The 21,431-nt window shown below is 47.0% G+C and overlaps 7 protein-coding genes, 1 non-coding gene and 2 pseudogenes across 15 annotated transcripts; 6 read left to right on the top strand and 4 right to left on the bottom strand.

The window, feature by feature from the left end:
• Positions 1–926: 926 nt before the first annotated feature.
• FOIG_12393 (uncharacterized protein) lies at positions 927–2,226 on the top strand (the record flags this gene model as incomplete). Its single annotated transcript, XM_031213297.1, has 2 exons — positions 927–1,223; positions 1,279–2,226. The coding sequence occupies 2 exons, from the start codon at positions 927–929 to the stop codon at positions 2,224–2,226; spliced, it is 1,245 nt and encodes a 414-aa protein (XP_031057042.1).
• Positions 2,227–3,033: 807 nt separating this feature from the next.
• FOIG_12392 lies at positions 3,034–3,153 on the top strand. The gene has a single exon. It is a non-coding gene; the product is annotated as a tRNA-Thr (tRNA).
• Positions 3,154–3,555: 402 nt separating this feature from the next.
• Positions 3,556–5,507, bottom strand: FOIG_12391 (uncharacterized protein; the record flags this gene model as incomplete). The annotated part of the gene is made up of 6 exons (XM_031213296.1): positions 3,556–3,924; positions 3,987–4,324; positions 4,378–4,540; positions 4,588–4,845; positions 4,897–5,253; positions 5,304–5,507. 6 exons carry the CDS (start codon positions 5,505–5,507, stop codon positions 3,592–3,594), a joined length of 1,653 nt encoding a protein of 550 aa, XP_031057041.1. The 3' UTR covers positions 3,556–3,591.
• Positions 5,508–6,022: 515 nt separating this feature from the next.
• On the bottom strand, positions 6,023–7,721 carry FOIG_12390 (uncharacterized protein). The gene is made up of 6 exons (XM_031213295.1): positions 7,452–7,721; positions 7,358–7,394; positions 7,070–7,308; positions 6,798–7,021; positions 6,621–6,751; positions 6,023–6,574 (listed from the first exon to the last, which is right to left on the bottom strand). Exons 1-6 carry the CDS (start codon positions 7,608–7,610, stop codon positions 6,189–6,191), a joined length of 1,176 nt encoding a protein of 391 aa, XP_031057040.1. The 5' UTR covers positions 7,611–7,721; the 3' UTR covers positions 6,023–6,188.
• Positions 7,722–10,637: 2,916 nt separating this feature from the next.
• FOIG_12389 (uncharacterized protein) lies at positions 10,638–11,989 on the bottom strand. The gene has a single exon (XM_031213294.1). It carries the CDS (start codon positions 11,931–11,933, stop codon positions 10,914–10,916), a length of 1,020 nt encoding a protein of 339 aa, XP_031057039.1. The 5' UTR covers positions 11,934–11,989; the 3' UTR covers positions 10,638–10,913.
• Positions 11,990–12,115: 126 nt separating this feature from the next.
• Positions 12,116–13,523, top strand: FOIG_12388 (uncharacterized protein). The gene has a single exon (XM_031213293.1). It carries the CDS (start codon positions 12,207–12,209, stop codon positions 13,440–13,442), a length of 1,236 nt encoding a protein of 411 aa, XP_031057038.1. The 5' UTR covers positions 12,116–12,206; the 3' UTR covers positions 13,443–13,523.
• A 103-nt stretch (positions 13,524–13,626) lies between these two features.
• On the top strand, positions 13,627–13,735 carry FOIG_12387 (annotated as a pseudogene). The gene has a single exon. The product of its transcript is annotated as a tRNA-OTHER (tRNA).
• A 121-nt stretch (positions 13,736–13,856) lies between these two features.
• FOIG_12386 lies at positions 13,857–13,965 on the top strand (annotated as a pseudogene). The gene has a single exon. The product of its transcript is annotated as a tRNA-OTHER (tRNA).
• Positions 13,966–14,512: 547 nt separating this feature from the next.
• FOIG_12385 (uncharacterized protein) lies at positions 14,513–15,237 on the top strand (the record flags this gene model as incomplete). Its single annotated transcript, XM_031213292.1, has 2 exons — positions 14,513–14,887; positions 14,935–15,237. 2 exons carry the CDS (start codon positions 14,513–14,515, stop codon positions 15,235–15,237), a joined length of 678 nt encoding a protein of 225 aa, XP_031057037.1.
• Positions 15,217–20,740, bottom strand: FOIG_12384 (uncharacterized protein; the record flags this gene model as incomplete). 6 transcript variants are annotated; one of them, XM_031213289.1, is made up of 9 exons in its annotated part: positions 15,217–15,873; positions 15,928–16,104; positions 16,155–16,209; positions 16,266–16,438; positions 16,493–17,214; positions 17,262–17,897; positions 17,949–19,534; positions 19,608–20,412; positions 20,466–20,740. In XM_031213289.1, 8 exons carry the CDS (start codon positions 20,594–20,596, stop codon positions 16,010–16,012), a joined length of 4,203 nt encoding a protein of 1,400 aa, XP_031057034.1. In that variant the 3' UTR covers positions 15,217–15,873; positions 15,928–16,009. The 6 variants fall into 6 exon arrangements, with proteins under 6 accessions (XP_031057034.1, XP_031057036.1, XP_031057032.1 ...); XM_031213291.1 differs by having other exon boundaries at positions 17,949–20,412; XM_031213287.1 differs by having other exon boundaries at positions 15,928–16,209.
• Between the last annotated feature and the right edge of the window lie 691 nt (positions 20,741–21,431).

The raw sequence follows: 21,431 nt of genomic DNA, 5'->3' as shown, positions 1-21,431 counted from the left end.
ATATGCCAGTATGCTGTCTTGGTGCACTTTCCAAGGTCCTATGAACCTTATTGCCTGGGTGTAGATAATAATGAGGAGGTATAAATCTGGCCCAGGGTCTAGATTGTAAGCCCACTCAAGAGCCAGGAGCCATATGACCTGCCTGGCCTGCTTTAAACCTTTTTCAAAATATGTATACCTCCACCGTCAATGCATATGAGCGTTAGTGGCAGGATGGCGGTGAATAGGAATTAAGGTTTAAGGTATGCACAAAGGGAGGCCTAAGCGGCTGAGAGTGGGGGTTACTTCAAGGCTGACTACATATGCAGGAACATCAATGTAATGCCTAAGTTTAAGTGGCGCTAAGCTAGCGTGCATGTTGACAGCCCAAGTTCAATGCGTGGAATGTCCTTCCTATGTATTTGTTGTCGAGACTTATTTTCACAGCACTTACTTCGGAACGGGGCTTATTGATCTCCGTTTTTTAACGGTGTGTTTAGCTATGGCAAGCCACTGAGGGCGCTGGCTAAACCGACCTGACCTTTGAACTATGTCCGGTCTAAGAAGCCGAACGGTTGTGGATCTCCGTTTCTGGTTGTTAAGGCTGGAACTTAGAGGCCGTTTGGAGAACTCAGAAGCCGTTTGAAGAAGTTAGAAGCCGTTGGAAGTGTGAACCCTTCATTTCCGCCATGTGATCCTTATTCGATTAGTCGGGGTCAAGCTACCACCTGCAGAAGTTCTTGCCATTCAGCCCAATAGTATACCAAAATATTAGGACTGCGGGATAGTGAGTTGATGATAATAGAGAATGAGAAAAAGTATAAGAAGGCTGTTAAAGACCTCTTTATCCTTCTGTTACCCACAACACATTTTACAATAAAGATCTATTCCTTATCTTAAAGAACTTTTACTTTTATTATACTCTTGGCAACCATCATAACTACAGTATGAAGCTTACCACAGCTCTTTTCGGTCTTACTGGACTTGTTGGTTTAGCCCTTAGCCAGGCGATCATCAAGAACAGTGGGGTCGACTCTGCAGCTGTTGTTCCGGACAGCTACATCGTCATGTACAAGCCCAATATGAAGTCTGGCAGCAAACAGAAGCACGAACATACTATCACTTCCAAGGCCAAGACTAAGGGCAAAGAGGGTGTTATTGAGAATATCAACCTTGGTGGTTTCCAAGGCTACATTGCTGAGATTCCAGCCTCAGAGCTCAAAGATGTTATCAACTCTGATCTAGTAAGCGCTTCTAACCTTGAGTTCTAATGAGATAGATACTAACTCTAGTGACTAGGTCGCTTATATTGAGAAGGATACTGTGGTTAATATCACTGCCGCTGCTGCCTTTCCCCTTGGCCCCCTAACCAAGCGCGCATACACCAGCCAGCAAGGAGCCCCTTGGGGTCTCGCTCGCATCTCACATGCACCTAAACCCCCCGGCTTCGACTCAAGCTACTACTATGACACCACTGCCGGCGCCGGCACGAATGTATATATAATCGACACAGGCATTCGAATCACCCACAAGGAGTTCTCAGATGGCCGCGCCACCTGGGGCGCCAACTTTATCAGCGGCTCTCCCAATACGGACGAATATGGCCATGGCACTCACGTTGCCGGCACTATCGGCGGCAAAACCTACGGCGTGGCCAAGGCCTGTCGAATGCTTGCAGTTAAGGTGCTCGATAAGACTGGCTCTGGCACTATGGCTGGTTTAATCCAAGGCCTGCAGTGGGCTGTCAAAAACGCCAAGGCCCGAGGTGTCGCTCAAAAGGCTGTCATTAATATGTCCCTCGGGGGCTACTATACTGCCGCCGTCAATGATGCCGTTAAGGCTGCTACTGATGCTGGTCTCACCGTTGTTGTCTCTGCTGGCAATTCAAATGACGACGCCACATACTACTCACCTGCTTCTGCTCCATCTGCTATTACTGTCGGTGCTACTGAAGGTTCTAACTACCGCACTGCGTGGTCTAATTATGGCTCCTTAGTCGATATCTTTGCGCCTGGTAGTAGTATTCTCAGTTCGTGGCACCTTAGCGACTCTAGCAGCAGATACCTTTCTGGCACGAGTATGGCCGCGCCCCATGTTGCTGGTCTTGCTGCATATTTTATCTCGAAGGAGGGTATCCGAGGTTCTGCTGCTGTTACTCAACGTATCCTCAAAGCTGCTATTCCCAATGTTGTGTCTGACCCCAATGGCAGTAATAACCGCCTTGCCTATAATGCGGGTGGTGCATAGTCTATAGGCAACACACTCAAGAATAGGTTCCATATAGCAGTGTCAAGCCAGGGCTGCGGCTAGATACTTAATAGTTCAATAAAGCTGTTTGGAAACACAATAGTTGTGCAGGTGCGAACGAGAACTTCAATAACGATCCAGAGATGATAGATTCATGTTGACACTACTGAGACCGTACTGGCCGTCATCGACCTAATCTTCTCATGCAACAATTGGCTTTGCCATTCATGCCGACAGCAGGAAGACCATGTCGAGTTCAAATGATGGGTCAAGGTTTCCGCACTGCTTCTCAAAACCACGCAGCACCTTCAAGATCGGAGGGTGCAACAGGCGCAAGAGGCGGCCCCATTAGGGACGGCCAGGAGGATGAAACACCACATGCAATAGAACTAACAAGACTTATTCCTATTGCATTCTTCGAACCTATTGCTCCGGGGGGGCAGGTGATGTAGGTTTGGATGGTCGAGGGATATGATGTACAGATTCACAAGTAGCTTGTTTGATCCTTTGGATCAAATCAACTATCATCTTAAACGTAGCATTGCATTCTGGACTGATCTGTCGACTCTCAAGCTCCCAGGCCATTCGATCGCTTAAAGATTGGAACTCCGCATCACTCCTCCGAGGCGTTCGAGACTCATGTTGGTGGAATAGGTGTAGATTTGTGCCAAGTGCGTCTTGGGATGGACCCGCGGAACTTTCGATGAGTTTGGATAACAGTGGAAGAAGTACTGCATTCACAGTTTGATTCTCCTTGTGTAACGTTTGAATGCCAAAATGCCACTCCTGAGTTTCAAAAACATCATGCCCCGGTTGGTGCAGTTGGTTAGCACATTGTCTTGGTCGACGGTTACCCCCTGTGGTGCCGTACAAACTACTGCTGTTATGCAAATACAAAGGTCACGAGTTCAAATCTTGTACTGGGGATTTCCTTTTTGCATTTGTTGTCATATGACAGACATACTTTCATGGATAGATACTGTCTGCGCTGGAACTCCTGTTACATTAACTGGCTACCACAAAGACTCCGACGCTAATACAGACAGATGTTATTTTACTTTATAGAATAAGATGAAAAATAACTCGCGTCCTTTGAGACAAAGCTTAGAATTATTTCAATGTGGACGAATGTGAAGCGCCTCAGTGTGGTAGTGCACATCACAAACCGTCAGCGACACCAGTTCATTCCAACAAAAATAGCTTTGCTGTCTCATCCGCCCTTGATGCAGGCGAGTTCATTCTAACATTTGTTAAAGTCAATTTGTGTTTATTTAGTGTCTTTCCACAAACGGTTTGTTGGATTGGAGTCGCTTGAAATATCAATTCTTGCCAACAGCAATTCAGTCACCCGAAGGGAAAAAACAGCTAAAGCTTGGCCACCAAACTCTTCCTTGCTTCCTTTTCTTTGTCTCGCAGCAATCTTCTGAGAATCTTGCCACTGGGACTCTTTGGGATTGTCTCGATAAACTCAACACCACCTCCAAGCCACTTGTATCTTTGCTTATGATCTTCAACATGTTTGCAGATTGCACGAGCAAGCGCTTCGTCAGGTTGTCCGCCACAAGCATCCGACTTGACGATGTATGCCTTGGGTACCTCGCCGGCCTTGTCGTTGGGTGTTTGGATAACAGCGCAGTCTGAGACGTATGGGTGTGAAAGGAGATGAGCTTCGAGCTCTGCTGGGGCAACTTGGTGACCCTGTGTACATATCAGCCGCTGTTTCTGGAACATCCAGTTTGGAAGGGTGGAAGTAGGCTTACGTTGACCTTGATAAGCTCCTTGAGTCTGTCCACCACTACGAGATGTTCGTTCCCAGAAGGCGCTAGCCGAATGAGAACCTCATCGCCGGTCCGAATCCAGCGACCGTCCTTCCTCCAGATGAAAGTCTCAGATGTAGCCCGTTCGTTGTTCATATAACCCAAAACCAACGAAGGTGTCTGCACGAGTAGCTCGCCCGGCTTGTTGTACTCTGTGATCTCTTCGCCCGTCTCGATGTCGATAATCATGGCTTTAGTTGCGGGCACCAAAGAGCCTGAAGATCCAATGTCGATATCGTCTTCGCTCGTGGTACAGACTACTGTACAGGTTTCGGTCAAACCTATGACTGTCAGTTTCGAGTCATGGGGAGGGCTATACCACAGGGTTGAGTACCGTAGCCTTGACCGACACGCCATTTCGGATACTGCCTTTTGACCTCTTCAACTACTTCCGAACCGAGAGGTGCAGCACCAGTATAGAGCCAACGCACGGAGCTCAAGTCGTACTTGGCGCACAGGGCCTGGTTATGGATGATGCGGATGATGATGGGCGGTACCTGCAGTGGTTAGACTGCGAATTGTAGGAGCAGGAGTGACAACTTACGACAAACATATGGGCGATCTTATATGTTTGAACAGCAACCAAAGCCTTCTCCAGATCGAACTCAGGTAGGACGACAACTTCGTCACCTCGGAAAGTGCTTGCAAAAGAAATAATGAGTAGTCCGTAAATATGGCTGAAAGGAAGGGCACCGAGACATGCTTGTGTCTCGATTCCATCTTTCTTTCTCGAAACGCTCTCGTATGTCGTGAGTTGAAGGACGTTGGCGATAACGTTTCTATGGGAGATCATAACTGCTTTCTGCCATCGGTGTGAGTCAGTCAACGTGTAACAGTACTCCTTTGCACTTACTGGAAGTCCAGACGTTCCGCTGGAGTAGCAGAGGAAGGCGACTTGCCTCGCACCTTGGCCTTTAACCCATTTTAGTGGTTCCAACTTTGGTAGGTCTGCGCCCTCTTTCACAAGATCATCAAATGTTGTGAAAGGCAGTTTTGAGTTGTCGTCTGACGTAGCTAGAATGAATATGCGATCTTGAGGAATACCCACAGTCTTGGCTGCTTTGACGGCGATATCAAGACGGCTAGCGCATGTGAAGAGCGCTTTGACCCCAGATGACCGCAGTTGATGTTCCAGGTCTGAAGCAGAGCTCGCGGGTGTAATAATGCCGTTCAGTCGATGAATAGCTTGCGTAACTGTGAAGCTATCGATCTGCAAATCATCAGTTAACCCGTTGACAAAAACAAGCGCTTCTGGCCTACAGTATTGACAGAAAAGATGGAAACGACCTTGTCCCATTCAACACCTTCGTTTGGTGAAAAGTCGAGTCTTTTGGCGAGCGCACAGGCTAGGAAGTCGGCGCGCTGATGAGCTTCGGAAACAGAATATGTCCGTCCCGTGATACCGCAAGTAAATGGGTTTCTTGATTTGGCGATTGGGAGTCGGCCATAGGTCTCGCTTGTCATGAAATCAGATGGAGTCAGGAGGATCTGCCAAAATGAGCACTATTTCTGTAGGAGGGTTTGTTGGTTCATACCAATTGGGAGCTTTGGCACCCACGATGGAGGTGTGAAGACCATTTTCGTGTATTCTATGTATGTGAAACTGAGTTGTAGTGTTGTTTTGGATTCGCATCTCAGTGAGTGGGCCCGGAGGACGGTCTTTATACTAAGGTGCTCGGATCAGAACTCCTTGGGCGAAATATTTGCGGGGCTGCAACGGTAATTGCAAGCGGCAAAGGAATCTGGGGTTATATCTAACTAATATCTGGGGTAAATAATCCTTTGTATGCATTAAAGGTATCTTTTCTAACCAACTGCCGGAGCTGTTGGAGTTCGGGTTTCCTGGATCCGAAGCTCAAAGCCGATCCCTAGACCCGATATGCGATAGCTTCGGATCACAGAATCTCCTGGATGCGGAACATCAAAGTAAAGAATTTAAAAACTTCTAGTTCAAGAAGAGTTGGTTACTTCATTACATGTGAGATTCAGTGATGTTTGATAAAATTCTATCAAGTTCTATTGAGACATGTTCTTGCTTCGTGACTGTTGAGCCGGTTTTTTCGTTTATACACCGAAGTCGAATTGGTTATCCTGTTATCTGTATTACCCTTCACTCTCCATTTACCTTGCTTCTCGATATCATTATTACTGTCTAGCCGTTGAAATACGAACAGTTGTTTCGTTCTTGACCATGATTCCGCCAAAGGGCGAACCAGTGTTGAACTCTTCTGAGCCATGATCATGGGCACGACCAGTGACGGTTGAAACGTTTCCTCGGTATCGATCCATAGCATGACTCTCAAAATCAGACAATGAGCCTCGACCGCCCTGATCGGAATCGGCAAGTTGATGAGTGGAGCTTGACTCGTCGTTGTCTTTGTTGTTGGGAAGGGTTGACAGTCGAATCGTGTTCTTGGTCTGACTACGGCCGTAGCTGGGTCCGTAGCTGTTGGAACCGGAGCCGATGGTCGATGTCGGGTTGGTGCAAGTGAAGAGGTATAGGATGGCGGGACGGACGGTAGGCAGGCAGGCTAAGAAACGTTAGCAACGGCCAAGGGAGCAAGATTCAATACATACTTGATACAGTGACAAGATTCACTTCAACAGAAGCCCAGACTACAATGGTGACCAAGTTCCAGGTTAGATCCTCTGACGTGGCATCGAACTGAGTTGAGGCCACGATGATAACCATGGCTGAAGCGCAAATGCTGCAGGAGTTAGCAAAGATCACGCTGCGGTAGCGTCGTCACTTACACAATACCAAACACAAACATGAGCATGATACCGATCTTCTGAAAGAAAGGCAACTGTAACTTGCGAATCTGAAGAATCGGCAGGGCAATGATTGCTATATCAAGCATAACGTGGACCAGGATAGTACCAAAAAAGAACTTCTTATCCTCAATGGCGCAAGAGCCTCCAGCAGAGGGATCCCAGAAGCGCTGCACGGGGATACAATGGAAGATACCCATGAATGTCTACTAACGTTAGAACCTCTCAAGCATATGGCTTCGGGGCATACTCACTCGAATGATAATCCATATCAGTGAACAGCAGGCCAAGATCTGAATGGGAAGCTTGATGTTGGTGACTCGGAACATGCGCCAGTAAAAGCTCAAGATCGATCCTTTGGCGCAAAAGAGAGCAGTAGCGTAGAACAATTCGGCAACGTATAGGATGAGACTGTTGTGCATCAATATTTCCGCCTTGGTCCCGCGACCATGAATGTCGTTGATGTGAAGTCCAAGTCCGGCATCTTTGATCCCTGGTCGAGGTTAGATTCGGTCGTATCGAATATCGTGATTTGGACGTACAGATAGGAATGATCACTACCCAAGCGATAGCTACAGCCTTGATGAAGTTAGTATAATGCTCAAGAGTTAATGGCATGTAGAGTCGTCGACTTACATAGCAACCAATCGCAAACCAATCATCCCACCAGAACTCAATTCTCGTAAGTCGTCGACTCAATAACCGCAACCCGATAAAAACCGTCGCAGCCCCAAACGTAATGAATTCAGAAATCCATAAATCAATCTGCTTCGACTCCCTCGGCGTCGTCTCCATCTTGTAATGGGCAAATCGATATCGCAACCTCTGTCGTCAAAGATTCAGAAGTCAAAAACCACAAAAGAAGAGAAATAAAAGAGGCGCATCAAATAGATTAGCGAACCGTCCGCTGAGGGGATCGTGCTATGATATACGACCACTGCTCCCGCGGCAAATCATGGATCCAGGATCGACACGTACGTGCATTAGCGGAGGAATCCACAGATGTTTTGGAACGCTATGAACTAGACTTGTGAGATAAGAACTAACTAGGGCAAGATATGTTCTATGCAGATCCAACGGTCGGCGTTATACTAAGAATCGGCATATGACATGCTATCATTCGCTACCTATATAACTGGATGGCAGCTGAGCACACGAGTCGTCGGTTGCCAGCGGTGAACGGCATTTCCTTACCCTGTTTTTTCAAGGATATGGGATTTGGGATTTCTTCAGGGCCGATCTTTTTGTGGGCTTCTTGTTCCCCGAGTGGTGAGATTGTATGTAAATGCCCCTGGCGATAGTTGGGCTTCTCCAAGGATTCATCTGGGAGGGCCTCACGGAAGATGGGGCATCCGGTTGCATCGTGGAGAATACGAGAATGATGAATACAAAGAAATTGTAATTCACTTCTTGAGGACGCTGTTCTAGAATATGTCTGGAAGTTTGAGATAGACATGACATCTACGAGTAAACTAACGGCCGCCACTACGAATCCATTGTCTGTGCAATTCGACGGCATTCAACTCTGTACATCTTTCACTACTCCACATTGGGTGTCGTCAGCTCGAACTAAACAAGGCTGCTTTTAATTTGCGCATCTACGGTTGGTCCGCTGAAACCCGACGGGCACTACGAGTCATTAACGAGACTAGATCTACAGCTACTATTCTGGTGAACCAATCGGATTAATTCTATATCGTCGATCATCTTCAAACAGAGACAGTCCCTCCGAAAGGATGGATATCGATGTGTCTTGACTTTCATCGGTATTTGAATTAGAGTTTGGAAAATGGAGTCTTGAAATGAACGTTGTGGACCTTTATGGAGACGGGGAGAGCGGTTCGCTTCGGGGGTTTAGGGATGATGCTTGAATATGCGGGTTCTCCCTGTTATGAATGCATATTTCTTGGTCTCGAAACATTAGGGCAAAGCTTGGACTTGGGAGTGACCTCCACAACAGCCTTGCTTAGCTTTTTAGTAATAAGTAATTTGGATATTCCAATATGTCATGGATTCGATGCCTTCGTTCTGGCCTAGGTATTAGGTCTTACCGTCAAGCCGTTGGGAACGTTTGGAGATTAGCACATGACTATACGTCTGCTAATTTCCGTCTCCGCGCGAGTAGAGTGACTCTTGAGTACGATGTCGGCGAAACTAGACATTGACTCGGATAGAAAAATGATGAAACACATCCAGTAGATAGAGTTTGACTCGTAACGTCGGCAAATTCTTGAATCGTCTCCAATTCCAGAGTCAAACTCTCCTTCTAGTCCCCGCCGAAGAATCCAGGGATAAGACTCCACCTACTCCTCGTCCGGGCTCCAACTCGCTTATGCCGTCTCGCGCTCCTATAAGACCAACAAGCCCCTTTGTTCTTGCTTAATACGTCGTATCTCTCAATGTAACTGCAGCCTCGTTATGAAACGGGAGTGCTATTTGATCGGCGACAGCGTATCTCAAAAGAATCTCTCCGGCCAAAGATGGTCCAATCGGTTTTTGGTCTAGCTGCCGCGCCCCCTTTATTCGCGACAAGGGGAGGAATCCGAAAATTCACTAGGGTTCGTATTCAAGCGGGTTTGCCGCCGTTGCCGTTGACGTTACAATTAATGAGACTGGGATGGATAGGAAGCAAAGGAGATAGTTGTCAAAGCGTTGATTATAGACAAATATTGTTCTTTCCATCCAAGCGCGAGTTCTGAGATTGGAATTGCTTTGTGTCCGTCTCTTGTCGTCGTGTGTTGCCTCGATATTAAATGTAGTTATGTGTATTAAGAAAGTTTCCTTACTTGTAGCATCCGCTTAACAAATTCGTATTAACTTATAGTCTACATCTAATAAATTCAAATACTCACAGTGGGAAAGTATTCCCCTTTTCTCAGCCATTCATGGCGACGAGTTTGTAATGCAGGACAGGTTTGTTCATATTACTTTTCAATCAATGTGCTGTTGACTTGTTTGTTGGTTTGCTTTCAGTGGACCTGTTGAGCAAGTAAAAGCAAATAATCCTTGTGAAACTGTGTCTCTTAGGTTTTCTTGATGCTAGTCGCTATGTTGTCCTGCGGGTTGTCCCCTGTCACTATTAATTACTCAGTCTCTTTTTGGTATTACCGAACCGCCATAAAAAGCAAAACTACTTTATGTTTCTCAAGTCTACCACTTCCATTTGTACAGAATCTCACCGCAAAGACGACACTTCCTACAAACGCCCAATGATCAGAATGCCAGATGTGTTATTTACAGTTGAGACTTGTGGCTGGGAGCTTAAACCAGCAGAGATAACTTAGAGACCCTGGACTCAATGAGTATGGAGGATGAAAGGTTCGCACGAATGAAGTCATAAAGAATTCACAAACCTGCAGATTCTGAGAGGCGTACTACCATACAGTACAACTGACGAACAGAGCCCCAAGCATTTCGCGGGGGCGAGGTCTATCCTTTTATCAAACCAAGAAAAGGACGTTGATGAGCGAGTCTGGCGGAATTTTCTAGCCTGCTTTTCTAACCTGAACAACGTGTCAACGGCCTGTTTGATGTGAATACCCGTCAACTCAGTATCAGAAACAACATATCAGTGACAGCCAAGGGTCGCGGTCTCTGTATATCAACGAAAGGGCGCTTAGGTTGGGGCTTGCTCTCTACACGTGAAGTTGATGAAGTGTGGATTTTGGAGGGATGCCTGGTTCCTTGTCTGCTACGGCCTACAGCCAATGGACGATATCTCTTGTTGGGAGAAGCGTATGTTCATGGTATCATGTATGGAGAGGCTTTAAAGGGTTTGGATCTCGCCAAACTTGACCCGGTCATTATTGTCTAGTCTAGAAACTCCAGTATACTTTATCAGTTTAATAAGGGCATTTGAACTCAGTGGAACACACTCAGTTGGTTTATCGCGGTGTTTCTGCAGAAGGTCCAAGTCGCTAAATGGTAAAAGTGAGATTGGACAAATGTTGTAGGTTCCTTAGCACTTCATAGGGTGAGGAAATCCATTACTGGCAGGCTATACATTGGACGGCAGATAGATCACATTGCCAAACCGCATATATGGCAATCCAAGCCAATACGAGAAGCTGATCCGAAGCTTGACAATTAGAAACAGTGTCAATCGTCTAGGAAACCACCAAATTGCTCATCTAGAATGTCGAACTCTGGCTCCGAGTCCTCCTGAGTCGTTTCGCCATCATCATCCCATGCCGCATTGCCATCCAGTTTCATTGTTTTGCCAGTCAACACATCTAGCGACCGTGTATCAAATCGTGGAAGGGTTTGAGTCAGAATCCTTATGGTTTTAGGGGATGCCATTCGAGTTACGAGAGCCTCCGCCTGTTCCCGTATGTCCGCTTTCAATTGAGTCCACCCCCCGCCCTGAGAACCGCATTGTTGAGAGTGAGACGCTGACGTTATGCCCGGCAGATCTGGAAGCAGACTCAATTTGACGACCACCGTACTTAACCGTAATTTACTATCGAGATCTTGAGTTTTCAATACCTCAGGGCAGATACTGCGCATCCATAAGTGAAGGGTTCTAAGAGTGGGAAGAAGAGCAGCGATAGATGGGCAAATGTGACGTTCTTCCCCTTGCTCCAGAGAGGTTCCAGATAGATCCAGCACCAAAACGCTCAGATTTTGCACTGAGAGCAAAGCTTGCACCGTAGATAGTGACAGATAACCCTCCGGGGTGGAAAAGGGATGAGTAGATCTCCAGGCCCGTACGCGCAATGTACGCAATCTATGAGACTGCTGGACTATAATGGCAAACTGAGCGAGGTCGTCATTTAGGGTCTTTTTCCAAGTCTCGAGCAAGTTCCTACGGAATCCTGGGGTAGCAGGCTGTAAATCCGACTCCTGCGGTGGAGAGGTGTCGTATTGATATCCTCTTAGATCAAGATCTAGGGTTTCCAGGCTGCTTTCAAGCGGCGAAGCCGTTTTCGTTGCCGTAGAGATGATGAGATTTCGAAGGGCCTCTTGAGAAAGGGTGATGGACTTGAAGCATGCAGGAAGAGCGAAACCGAACCACTCTTTGCAGACTGTGAGGCGGCCTATATCCTCGTGAAAGAAAGACGAATCAAGTTGATCAAAGATCTGTCTTAGAGTCTCGGTGGGCAAGCGTAGGAGTGGCATTGCAAAGTTGAGCAATATGAGTTGAGATAAGTTGCTGCAATGGCGAGACGCACGAGTTGTCGCTTATGTTGTTGGGAGAAAGTCACTCTTGATTGGCTGATCGTTTCAAGCCTCCCCGCATCGTTCGCTGATAAAAAGTAGCGAATCACGACGCGTCTACAGATGAAAGCATTCCCGAGCCTCAGCCGTTCTCCGAGTGAAGTGAACGATGACAGGTCTACACGACTCTCCCTCATTACTTGCGCACAAGGCACCTCCAGCTGAAAAGGCAAGATGGAAAGACCAAGTAGCTCCTGGCAGGGTTTTGACAGTCTGAAACCGGATTCAGAGAAACATAAGAGAATTCACTTCTTGTTCTCTTCGGCAAACTTTGAATATCTGGAGACTTGCGCGATAGAATCGCGGAGGAAGCATCAGCCAGGCTTGTCTCCTGATGTTTCATGTAGCATCGATCTGAATCATTTCACATCCGGGTTCAACAATGTTGTCCTGGAAATTGCATTTTCGGACAACGTGTTCTGGGTCGCTCGGATTCCTCATCAAACACTGAACGACAACGATAAAACATCATTGCTCAGTGAGATTGCCACAATGAGGATAATCCAACAACATACTACCATCCCTATTCCTCGAGTTTTCAACTTTGAGATGTCTACAGACCAACCCTTTGGCTACCCGTACATGTTCATGGAGCATCGTGGTCACTCTCTTCCGAATGGTCTGGCGACAACTATACCTTCCGAACATCATCCCAGAGTAGCGAAGCAGCTCGCAAACGTCTTTACAGAACTTCAAAACCTAACCTTCAGCCGCATTGGGCGTCTTTGTTGTGGGGATACAGCTGATCAACCTGTTGAAGTCATTGCTATGGATTGGCACGCTACGCCAGGGCCTCTGGAAACGTCGTTTGAGTATTTCTACAACCAGAGACAAGCCGAAAATCGTGAATCGATTGAGTTGCATCCAGATGACCCAGACTGGTTGACAGCATGCTGGGTACTGAAATCAGGTCTTACCCACATGATCATCGAGGATAGGATCCGAGGCCCATTTCCTCTATGTCATCTCGATCTACATTTTGGCAATATGCTGTTTGACAAAGAGTACAATTTGACGGGAATTATTGATTGGAGCAGCGCCCAAGCTGCTCCTCTAGAGCAGTTGTCTGTGTGCCCAGAATTCGCCACGTTTCCAGAGATGTCAGAAGAGGAGAATCAGCCCATGGTCGACTTCAAGGATCTTGTTGTGCAATCCATAAGGGAGATAGAGCAGAATCAAGAAAGAAAGCCGCCTCTTGACAACCCAGATTTGGATATTTTAGGGCAATCGAGTCTTACACCCCTTTCCACCTACATGGCTTCCAAAAGTGCAGAGATCACCTATCGTCAGTACATGTCTTCACCCAGAGGAAGCCTCTTTGCTGGTAAGATGGTTGCAGGTCTTATCTTTGGGAAAGGTGTTACTTGGGACCAGCTGAAAGAGGTGTACGGTGTGATGCCACTTTTCTAGCTGCGATTAGCTATTATCTGCTCATATATCTATAACCTTTGCTTCCGAAATCCAACCACTGGCGTGGACGTATATGATGGCACTCTGATGATATAAGGAATTCTATAGATATCTGTGAGGATTCCCAGCACTAGCTCAGCCTATATCAGCCAAAGATGCATAGCTCATTATCAACATACAGACGTCCGCTTTCGCGCAGTGGTGCGCGTACTGCGTTGCTACCCATCCAGGGACCCCTTCGGGAGTCACCTCTCTACAGTAGTAAGGTCCAGGTTCGACTCCTGGGAGCGGAAGAGTATTATTTTTACACTTTCTTCCTCTTTCTTATACAAGCAGTGCATTGCTAATCTCGATACTGTCCTTGTCCATCCTGGATCAACCAAAGATATACACCTCATGATTAACAGTCAGAAGTCCGCTATGGCGCAGTTGGACAGCGCACATCGCACTACCTATCCAGTGACCTCTTAGGGGGTTGCTCTTTACAGCGGTGAGGTCCAAGGTTCGAGTCCTTGTGGTGGAAAAGCTTTGTTTTCGCAGTTTTGCTCTTGTATATGAACTGTGCGTTGTCAATCTCAATACTGCCGGAGAGTAGCATAATGACATTACTGACGCGGCAATGTTGTTATTTCTATGAGTAAATAGCTCTTACTGTATCTTGATTAATACTCTAGAAGCTCTGTCACCTGTATTTGTTATATAAGCAGTCCTCATAATTAAATAGAAGCCATGAACAATAGAGGAGAATCTTATACGAACTTCACAATGTATAGGGACATTCTAACTGCGGCGAAGTGAGGAGTTTACCTGCTAGACGCAGTACAATACATGTCTGCTAAACAATCATTCGTCACAAACAAGAGGTACCCAAGCCGCTTATTTATGGCACCGCAGGGGACCGACAAACGCTGCAGCCAGCCGTTTACAAACGGCATTACCTGCCATCTACCATAAATTCCGAACCCTGCTTGTGTTCTGCCTTTCTTGACCATCTCCAGAACTCTTAGAGTCATCTCGAGTCCCATCAAAGATCTGACGAGAGATCGAGACGCCTCTCACTGCCATACATCATGGCTTCCAACGACGCCCAACTCGCGAATCTGCGAGACAAAGAGCACTTCCCAGCATTCGAAGACCTAGCCTGGGACAATCATCTTGACCCTCACTACTACCGCGAAAGAGAGAACGGTTTCTGGGAGCCTCACAAGCACTGGGTGTTCATCGGCGAGATCGTCGAGGTCGAGATCGATCTCCGCGTTAAGCTCACCGTCAAGGACCGAGATGGTTTAGAGATTCCGGTTGCTATCTACACGGAGGCCCGTGGTGTCGAGATCGGCCCCTCGAACCTTCAAGTCGGAAACACTGTCGCCATCTTCTATGCTGTCAAGCATCTCTTTATGGATATGACCATCGGTATCCGCCACGAAGACCTTCAGTACCTCAAGGTTAATATGTTCTCCCTCAACGTCTTCTTATGCTAATTCTTTTGCAGATCTTCCCGATTTCCCTCGACAACATGATGCAGCTCAGCGACAGAGTCCAAACTCACGCTACCCTCACCGACGGGATGAGAACCTGCCACGCATGCAGCAAGAAGTCGACCAAGCTGATGAAGTGTGCCAAGTGCGGTTTCTTTTGGTACTGCAGCCAGAATTGTCAGCTCCGCGGTTGGAACGAGAAGGGTCACAAGGCGGATTGCAAGATGCTTCGGGATGGCAATTTCAAGGGGCTGTTCTCTATCAAGTGGGGTGAGTTTCACAACCACATCTCTTTCCCGCTGCGCATTTCACAGTGATGAGGCTTAGGTAGACTAGATTTGGTAGCTGAGATCGAGTTGCATGGTTGCATTGTAGACTGGTCTCATCTGGTAAATTGAGTTTGGTACACTTGAGAAATCTTGAGATACTCAGAATAAGGTCCTGCTTCTTTCAACCGGTATAAGATGGCGTTGTTAATACAGATTTCGCGTGACAAAGGATAAACTGCTTCGTCAATGAACTTGGACAAGATATACTAGTCCATTCAAGCCAATCCTTACATCATCGGTAATGTGATCACGCAATAAGGCCGCAGTTGCTGTAAACTTCTTCGGGTGGAGGTAGCACGAAACATGCACCTGCTTCGGAGGCACCCAATTGAAGTAGGCGGAACAGTTAAATCAGGTCCTTCCTAATCAGACATCTGCGAGTATCCTTACAACTACTCCAACTGGCATCGCCCAAACTACTGGCGCTGAATCTCAGCCGCTGTGGTAAGCTTGTACCAACCCATACACCTTATATCCTTCATTCGACCTAAAGTTGAGAGCCCCCTCCAAGTAGAGACTCCAAGGATTTAAAAAGAATCGAAAGCTTGGGCCACCTTCTGCTTCCAACTGGAAAACCCGAATGAGGATATAGACGTTGCCTAAGTCCCCTTCGTACTGGCGCATCTACCAAAGCGTTAGCACAGAGATATATACCATAGCAATCACTGTATTTCAGACCTTGTCAAGTTGATTCTGGGACACGAAACATGGCTCACTGCAAGGACCTAGTGTTGCCTTGACCTCAAGATGAAACTTCGTGTTATGAGTCCATTCGACGATTACGTCCATGCCAGCCTCTCGCAGCACTCCCTTCATTTGTCCAAAACGATCCTGGTATGTAAAGTCGGAAAAGTCCTTTTCGCGCTCAGTGAATCGGGGATGCCCGGCCTCGACTCGCAACTTACTCGTCCAATTCTCATACGTCCAATCCTTGATGCGAGATTGAAACATACGATAAACCTGCAAAACATATATGTCAGGGACTAATAGTTTGATGATTGCCTAGGATGACATACGAAACGCTCCCCAAGGAACCCAATCTCTCTATATCTGTTAGATGGACTTTCAAAGGCTCTAGGAGAATTTTGAGCGGGTCTGGGGCCATTTGAACTGAGGATACTTTGGTAGGACGGAGTCTCTATGGGTGAATAGCGAGGCAAAGAAAGATCTCCCCCGCTAGATGGGTCTTCTGCTGTTTGTGTTAGCAGACGGTAGTCTAGTATAGCACCAAACTGAGCAGTACTTCTCGGAGTTTTCGCAACTGGTGTCTCATCTGCATGAAACACGGCCGGTCCTTGGACAATTCTTTGGCTCCTTGAGTTGTGAGAAGGAGTCACTTCGTGCCGTTGGATAAGTCGAGGCGAGCTTTCTGGAGTGGTGAAAGTTTCATCGTTGCCACCTGCTGCTGGTGAGATTCTAAGATTCCCGAATTCTCTTGCCAAGTCAATAAGCCAGCTTTCGTTTCCGCTCTCCATCGTTTCCTCTCTGTCAGAATCGTTAACTGAGTAGTCTGTGGTTGGATGTATAATCGTCATCGCTTTATCCTCATAGCTGCTTTCTTGATCCTCGCTATTGCTTTCTTGGTCCTCACCGTCGCTTTCTTGATTGCCAGTATCTCCATTGTCCAAATTATCGGGTACTTCGATATTATATCTCTCCAGGATGCCAGAGAGTTGGACAATAGGTTCTTTCAGGAGGAGGGTGACAAGCTTGGTGTGCTCAGCATCAACGTCCAATAGACTAGTGAAATACTCCAGCAATTCAAGATCGACCTTGAACTGCTCGGCCATGACTATATGTTCGCGGATGTATATGTTTGTGACCTCTCCATCATCTCTGATCGTGATTAACCTGTCTTCATTGCTGATCTCAATGCCTCCCAATCGACTTTTAGTTAGGATTGATGACACCGACCACATTTGCAGCGTGATATGCTCGACGAGCGCCGGCTGGTCTGTCGCTAGCCTAGAAATGGTGAGCGCAAACCTATCGCGTAGTATAGTCATACATACGCAATACAGTCAAGTCGAGTCATGAAATCATCTTCCCGGCTCAAGTCACGAATACACGTGCCTCTCGGTTCAGTTGTTTGTTCAACAGCACAAGAGAGAAACCTTTTCTCGCAATCCAGATCCTCAAAGAGGGCACGCAAAGACTCGGCGTCCTTTACAGGCATGCTAAGCATAGAAACCCTGGATCGAAAAGCTTGTTCCAGAAGTATTTGATCTGGAACGTACCAATCACCCTCACATATAGACTGTAGTGTGATATTGGGCTGTTCGTCACTGTTTCCTCCTTCAACCACAATAGGAAATACCGCAGCTTCTCGGATTCTTCGAACCTGATCCCTGCTCAGCTCTTCATGGTCACGACGATAGCGCCCTAGTAGAAAGAACAGCTCACTGAAGCGCTGGGTAGCCATATCGCCTTCATCTGAGACAGAACACAGTTCCTTGACAATATCTCCAGTGCTGGCTTGCTTCACACAGAGAATGGATACGAATAACTGTCTGCATGTGGGGTAGCGATATCTGAGTTTTGTGACCTGCTTCAGAGCACCTGGGCCATCCCAGACGCAGGAGAGATGACTTAACCATCTTGGCTTTGGTTTTTCAACAAACACAAGGGACTCTTCCAGGAAAGCTGTTCTGTGGTGTGTTTAGCATTGACGTTCAGATTGATGTTGTGGTTTTACTTACTTTATCTCCTTCCACTCGGATCGCATGCTTGCGTTCAGTGCTTCGTAGATTTCTTTTATTGCATCCTTATCTACCTTATCTGCTTGCAGCTGTGAAAGCTTCTGAAGCTCTCGTAGAGTTGCTGTTGTATTTCGGGTGGTCAAGACGCCCAGAACTGATAGAAACCCCCAGTTGTACACTTTAGGATTTGGAAGGCTCACAAAATCGAGATGCGGGCATTTTTGTTTCAGCTCCGTAGTCGGGATAGCTAGGCGACCCAGAGGTCTCCAATATCCATCGGAGCCAGGCACTTGAAGTTCTGCCGCAGCCTTGATAATTATGGGGGATAGAATGGCTTTTTTGTCCCATTGTAGCCTGATTGCTTGTAGTAAATCCATCACGTCGTGACTGCGAAGAAAGTGCCACTCGGCGCTCAGTTCGTTATTATATAAAAGTGCCGGGACTGTGGAAAACTCTCGATATGTGGATCCCAGGAGCCACCGTCGAAATGAGTCTGCATCTTCTCGTGGTCGGTCTTTGCACAGCGCAGCCTCATACTTGTCAGATAGCACCACGAGTGGACTTTGCGCAGTATTCTGATATTTTGCTATCAAACTAGGCTTGACATCGGGGTCGACCAAGTAAAGATGACGCTCTCTGCTACAAATGGCCTTTCCACCTTTTACAGCGGCAAATTCAATATTAGGAACTTCGTATCTGAGACACAATCGATGATCAAAAAGATAAAGAGCGTCTGTGACAAGATCCATTTCTGTGCGGGAGGCCCCCGGAGGCAGATCATGGTGAAGTTTGATAATCAGTTCGCAAACTTGGGTGGGACTGTATTCTTGAATTCCCAAGAAACTCAGAAATCTTCTTCTTTCTGGATCTTTAGATACAGAGCGATCCACGAGAAATAGCTCGATACCAGTGGGCACATGCTCTTCGTTTTGCGTAGAAGTAAAAAAGACGCAATCCTGGCGCGCCCTGACCCATGAACCATCCCGAAGAGGGACAATTGGTAAATTTCGGAGCTTCTCTCTTAGTTCTCGTCGGCCGCAGAAGATCGAACTGACCTTTTGGTGCCACTTGATTGGCCGTGTTTTGAGACCGTCGATCCCAACTTCATTGATCCATTGGGAAAATTCTCGCCACAGATCATTGATGTCGAGACTGTCGACCCCAATCAGGGAGAGTTCCGACCTTACACTATCATATTTGAATGACAAGTGCGTTTTCAATAGTGGCGGGAGGTCGAAAAGAGCTCCGTTCTCGAATCTCCAATCTCTGGGTACGTAGTAGAGATCAGTAGGCTTTCGTAGGGTGTCGTCCGCTCCCGACTCAAGCAAAGGTGTCTTACGCAGGGCATTCATCATATTTTGATGGAGGTCATGCCAAAATCCTGAGGTTTCGGGATGGCGAGGGAGGTATTTCGGCCACTTGTAGCAAAGTCCCTCCCCATCCTGGGTAGGGGATAGTGCAACAAGACGACGGATTGATTTCACGAAGGCAGTCTCGATTAGATCCCTGAGAGAATGGTTCCAGAGGCTTGATTCATCGAGACGCTCTCGACTGGCTACAAGTATAAAATCCGCATGGATAAGAAACTAAACCGAGCAAGCCATTAGTGTTATATTCTTGGCTGCCTATGTATATTCGCTCAACTGAAAGGTCACTTACACGGAAGCCAAAGTCATCCACTGGGAGGAAAGCAAACACCTTTTGAGTGATGAATACAGAAGTGGCTTCATTATCAACCGTGAATGCTATCACAACCTCAGAAGAATCAATGCCTTCTCTCTGGGGCACCGGAGGTAAATTTTTGGCAGTATATCGGTGAACGATGTATTCTTTTGAGGTTACGGCGTCGCCCTGAACAGATATCTTTACAGTTTCTCCGTCATATCTCGGGTCTGATCTGTTGATCTTGCGTCGATACTGCTTGTTCAAGCCGCGAATAGATATATGGACCTGGTCGAGATTTCGTAAGAAGAGCAACATATCTGGCTCGATACTGTTTAGCTCCTCCTTGATGACATCGTAGTCGCGTTGACTTTTCAACTCCAGCAGGAACTGCGTATTATCAACTACGCGATCCGCAGTAGGAAATTGTGAGGTAATTGGAAGAATCATTCCGATGCGAGCATTGCGGTCAAGCTTGAACTCGTAAAACCCACTTGCAACGTGGACCACATCAGCTACCTTGAACACGGACTTGAATCCGATGCCCTTTTCGCCGATGCACGACTTCGAATTGTCGATGGTGGCGGCCTTGGTACTTTGACCGACTCGTGTCAGAGCGTCAAGTTGCTTGAATGTGAAGCCAACTTCGTTACAGTCAGACCGGAAATATCTATGACCTCCATTATTGTACAATGCCAGTCGCAGACTGGGCACAATTTCAGAATCATACTGGTTGTCATCCGCATTCTGGATTAACTCGAGAATGAAATGTGTTGAAGCTTTGTAGAGTTGATCGGAAACGCTATTGGTAAGTAGTCAGTACACGATATCATACTCCTGGATAAAAGTACACGCATTTTAAGTGCCTGGTCCAGACTTTGTACAAGAACAGACTCCTCTGGTTGTTCTCTACCAACGCCCCTCTTTTGACGGAGAGTTTCCAGATGAGCATCCGCCTCGGCCTTAGTGGTTGCGACGGAATCCATCAAGTGAGTAAAACGAGGTAAAGAGTGAGTTGTGAGTGCGGATGCTGAATCAAGCAGGCCAACCCATGAGCTTGTATTGTGATACGGTTTACGTGAGGTTTTTACTGCGTCTATCCTTCCCCGCTCTATTTGAAGCAAGTCAACTTGGGCGCGAGTAAACTGACTTCAACGGGGGCCGACTGGCACAATGATGACTAGGGTTATATGCATGTTGGTTGTATCATTTATAAATGCAGGGATTATAGAGCAGCGGTTCGACAGAACAAAGCATGATATGAGGAATCCCCGCTTGCCACGCGTACCGTTGGCTGTCGATGGATTCTGATTTGATAAGAGGCTTTCATACATCGCCTTTACTCTAATATCTTCCCGCGTCTAATCAACGATGCTAAGAAACGAGTTGTCGTGCTATTTCAGTACGGTTGGTTTCTGACGGCCCCACTCGGTGTTGGTGATGCGGGGGAGCTCCGAAAGTCCGGAAAGCCTCATCTGACACAAAGCACAGGAAAAAGTGTGTGCCAGAGAGAGCAACTTATATGCTTAGAAGAGGACAGAATGTGACCGCTCACGTGAACAGTGCGTCTGCTCTAATTTGCTATGATGTGTGGCTAGCTTCCAAGTTTCGTGAGGTTGAGATACCATGATGAGGTTGTCCTGTTACAGATGGGAATGAGTGACCTTGGCGAGCATGAGAACGTGTACTCCGTACTTGAGGTTGGGAAATTGCTGACAGGCATCTGAGGGTGGACAGCAGGAGGGTGGCGAGGCCTGAAGACTCTTCCCTACTAGAACACTACGATCATATTGCAACTTTACAGTTCGCTTGATAACAACT

This window comes from Fusarium odoratissimum (assembly GCF_000260195.1).
Source record: "Fusarium odoratissimum NRRL 54006 unplaced genomic scaffold supercont1.26, whole genome shotgun sequence".
In the NCBI taxonomy this organism is placed as follows: Eukaryota; Fungi; Ascomycota; class Sordariomycetes; order Hypocreales; family Nectriaceae; genus Fusarium; species Fusarium odoratissimum.
The sequence above is the reverse complement of the archived record's forward strand: the minus strand, read 5'-3'. Positions and strand labels throughout refer to the sequence as shown.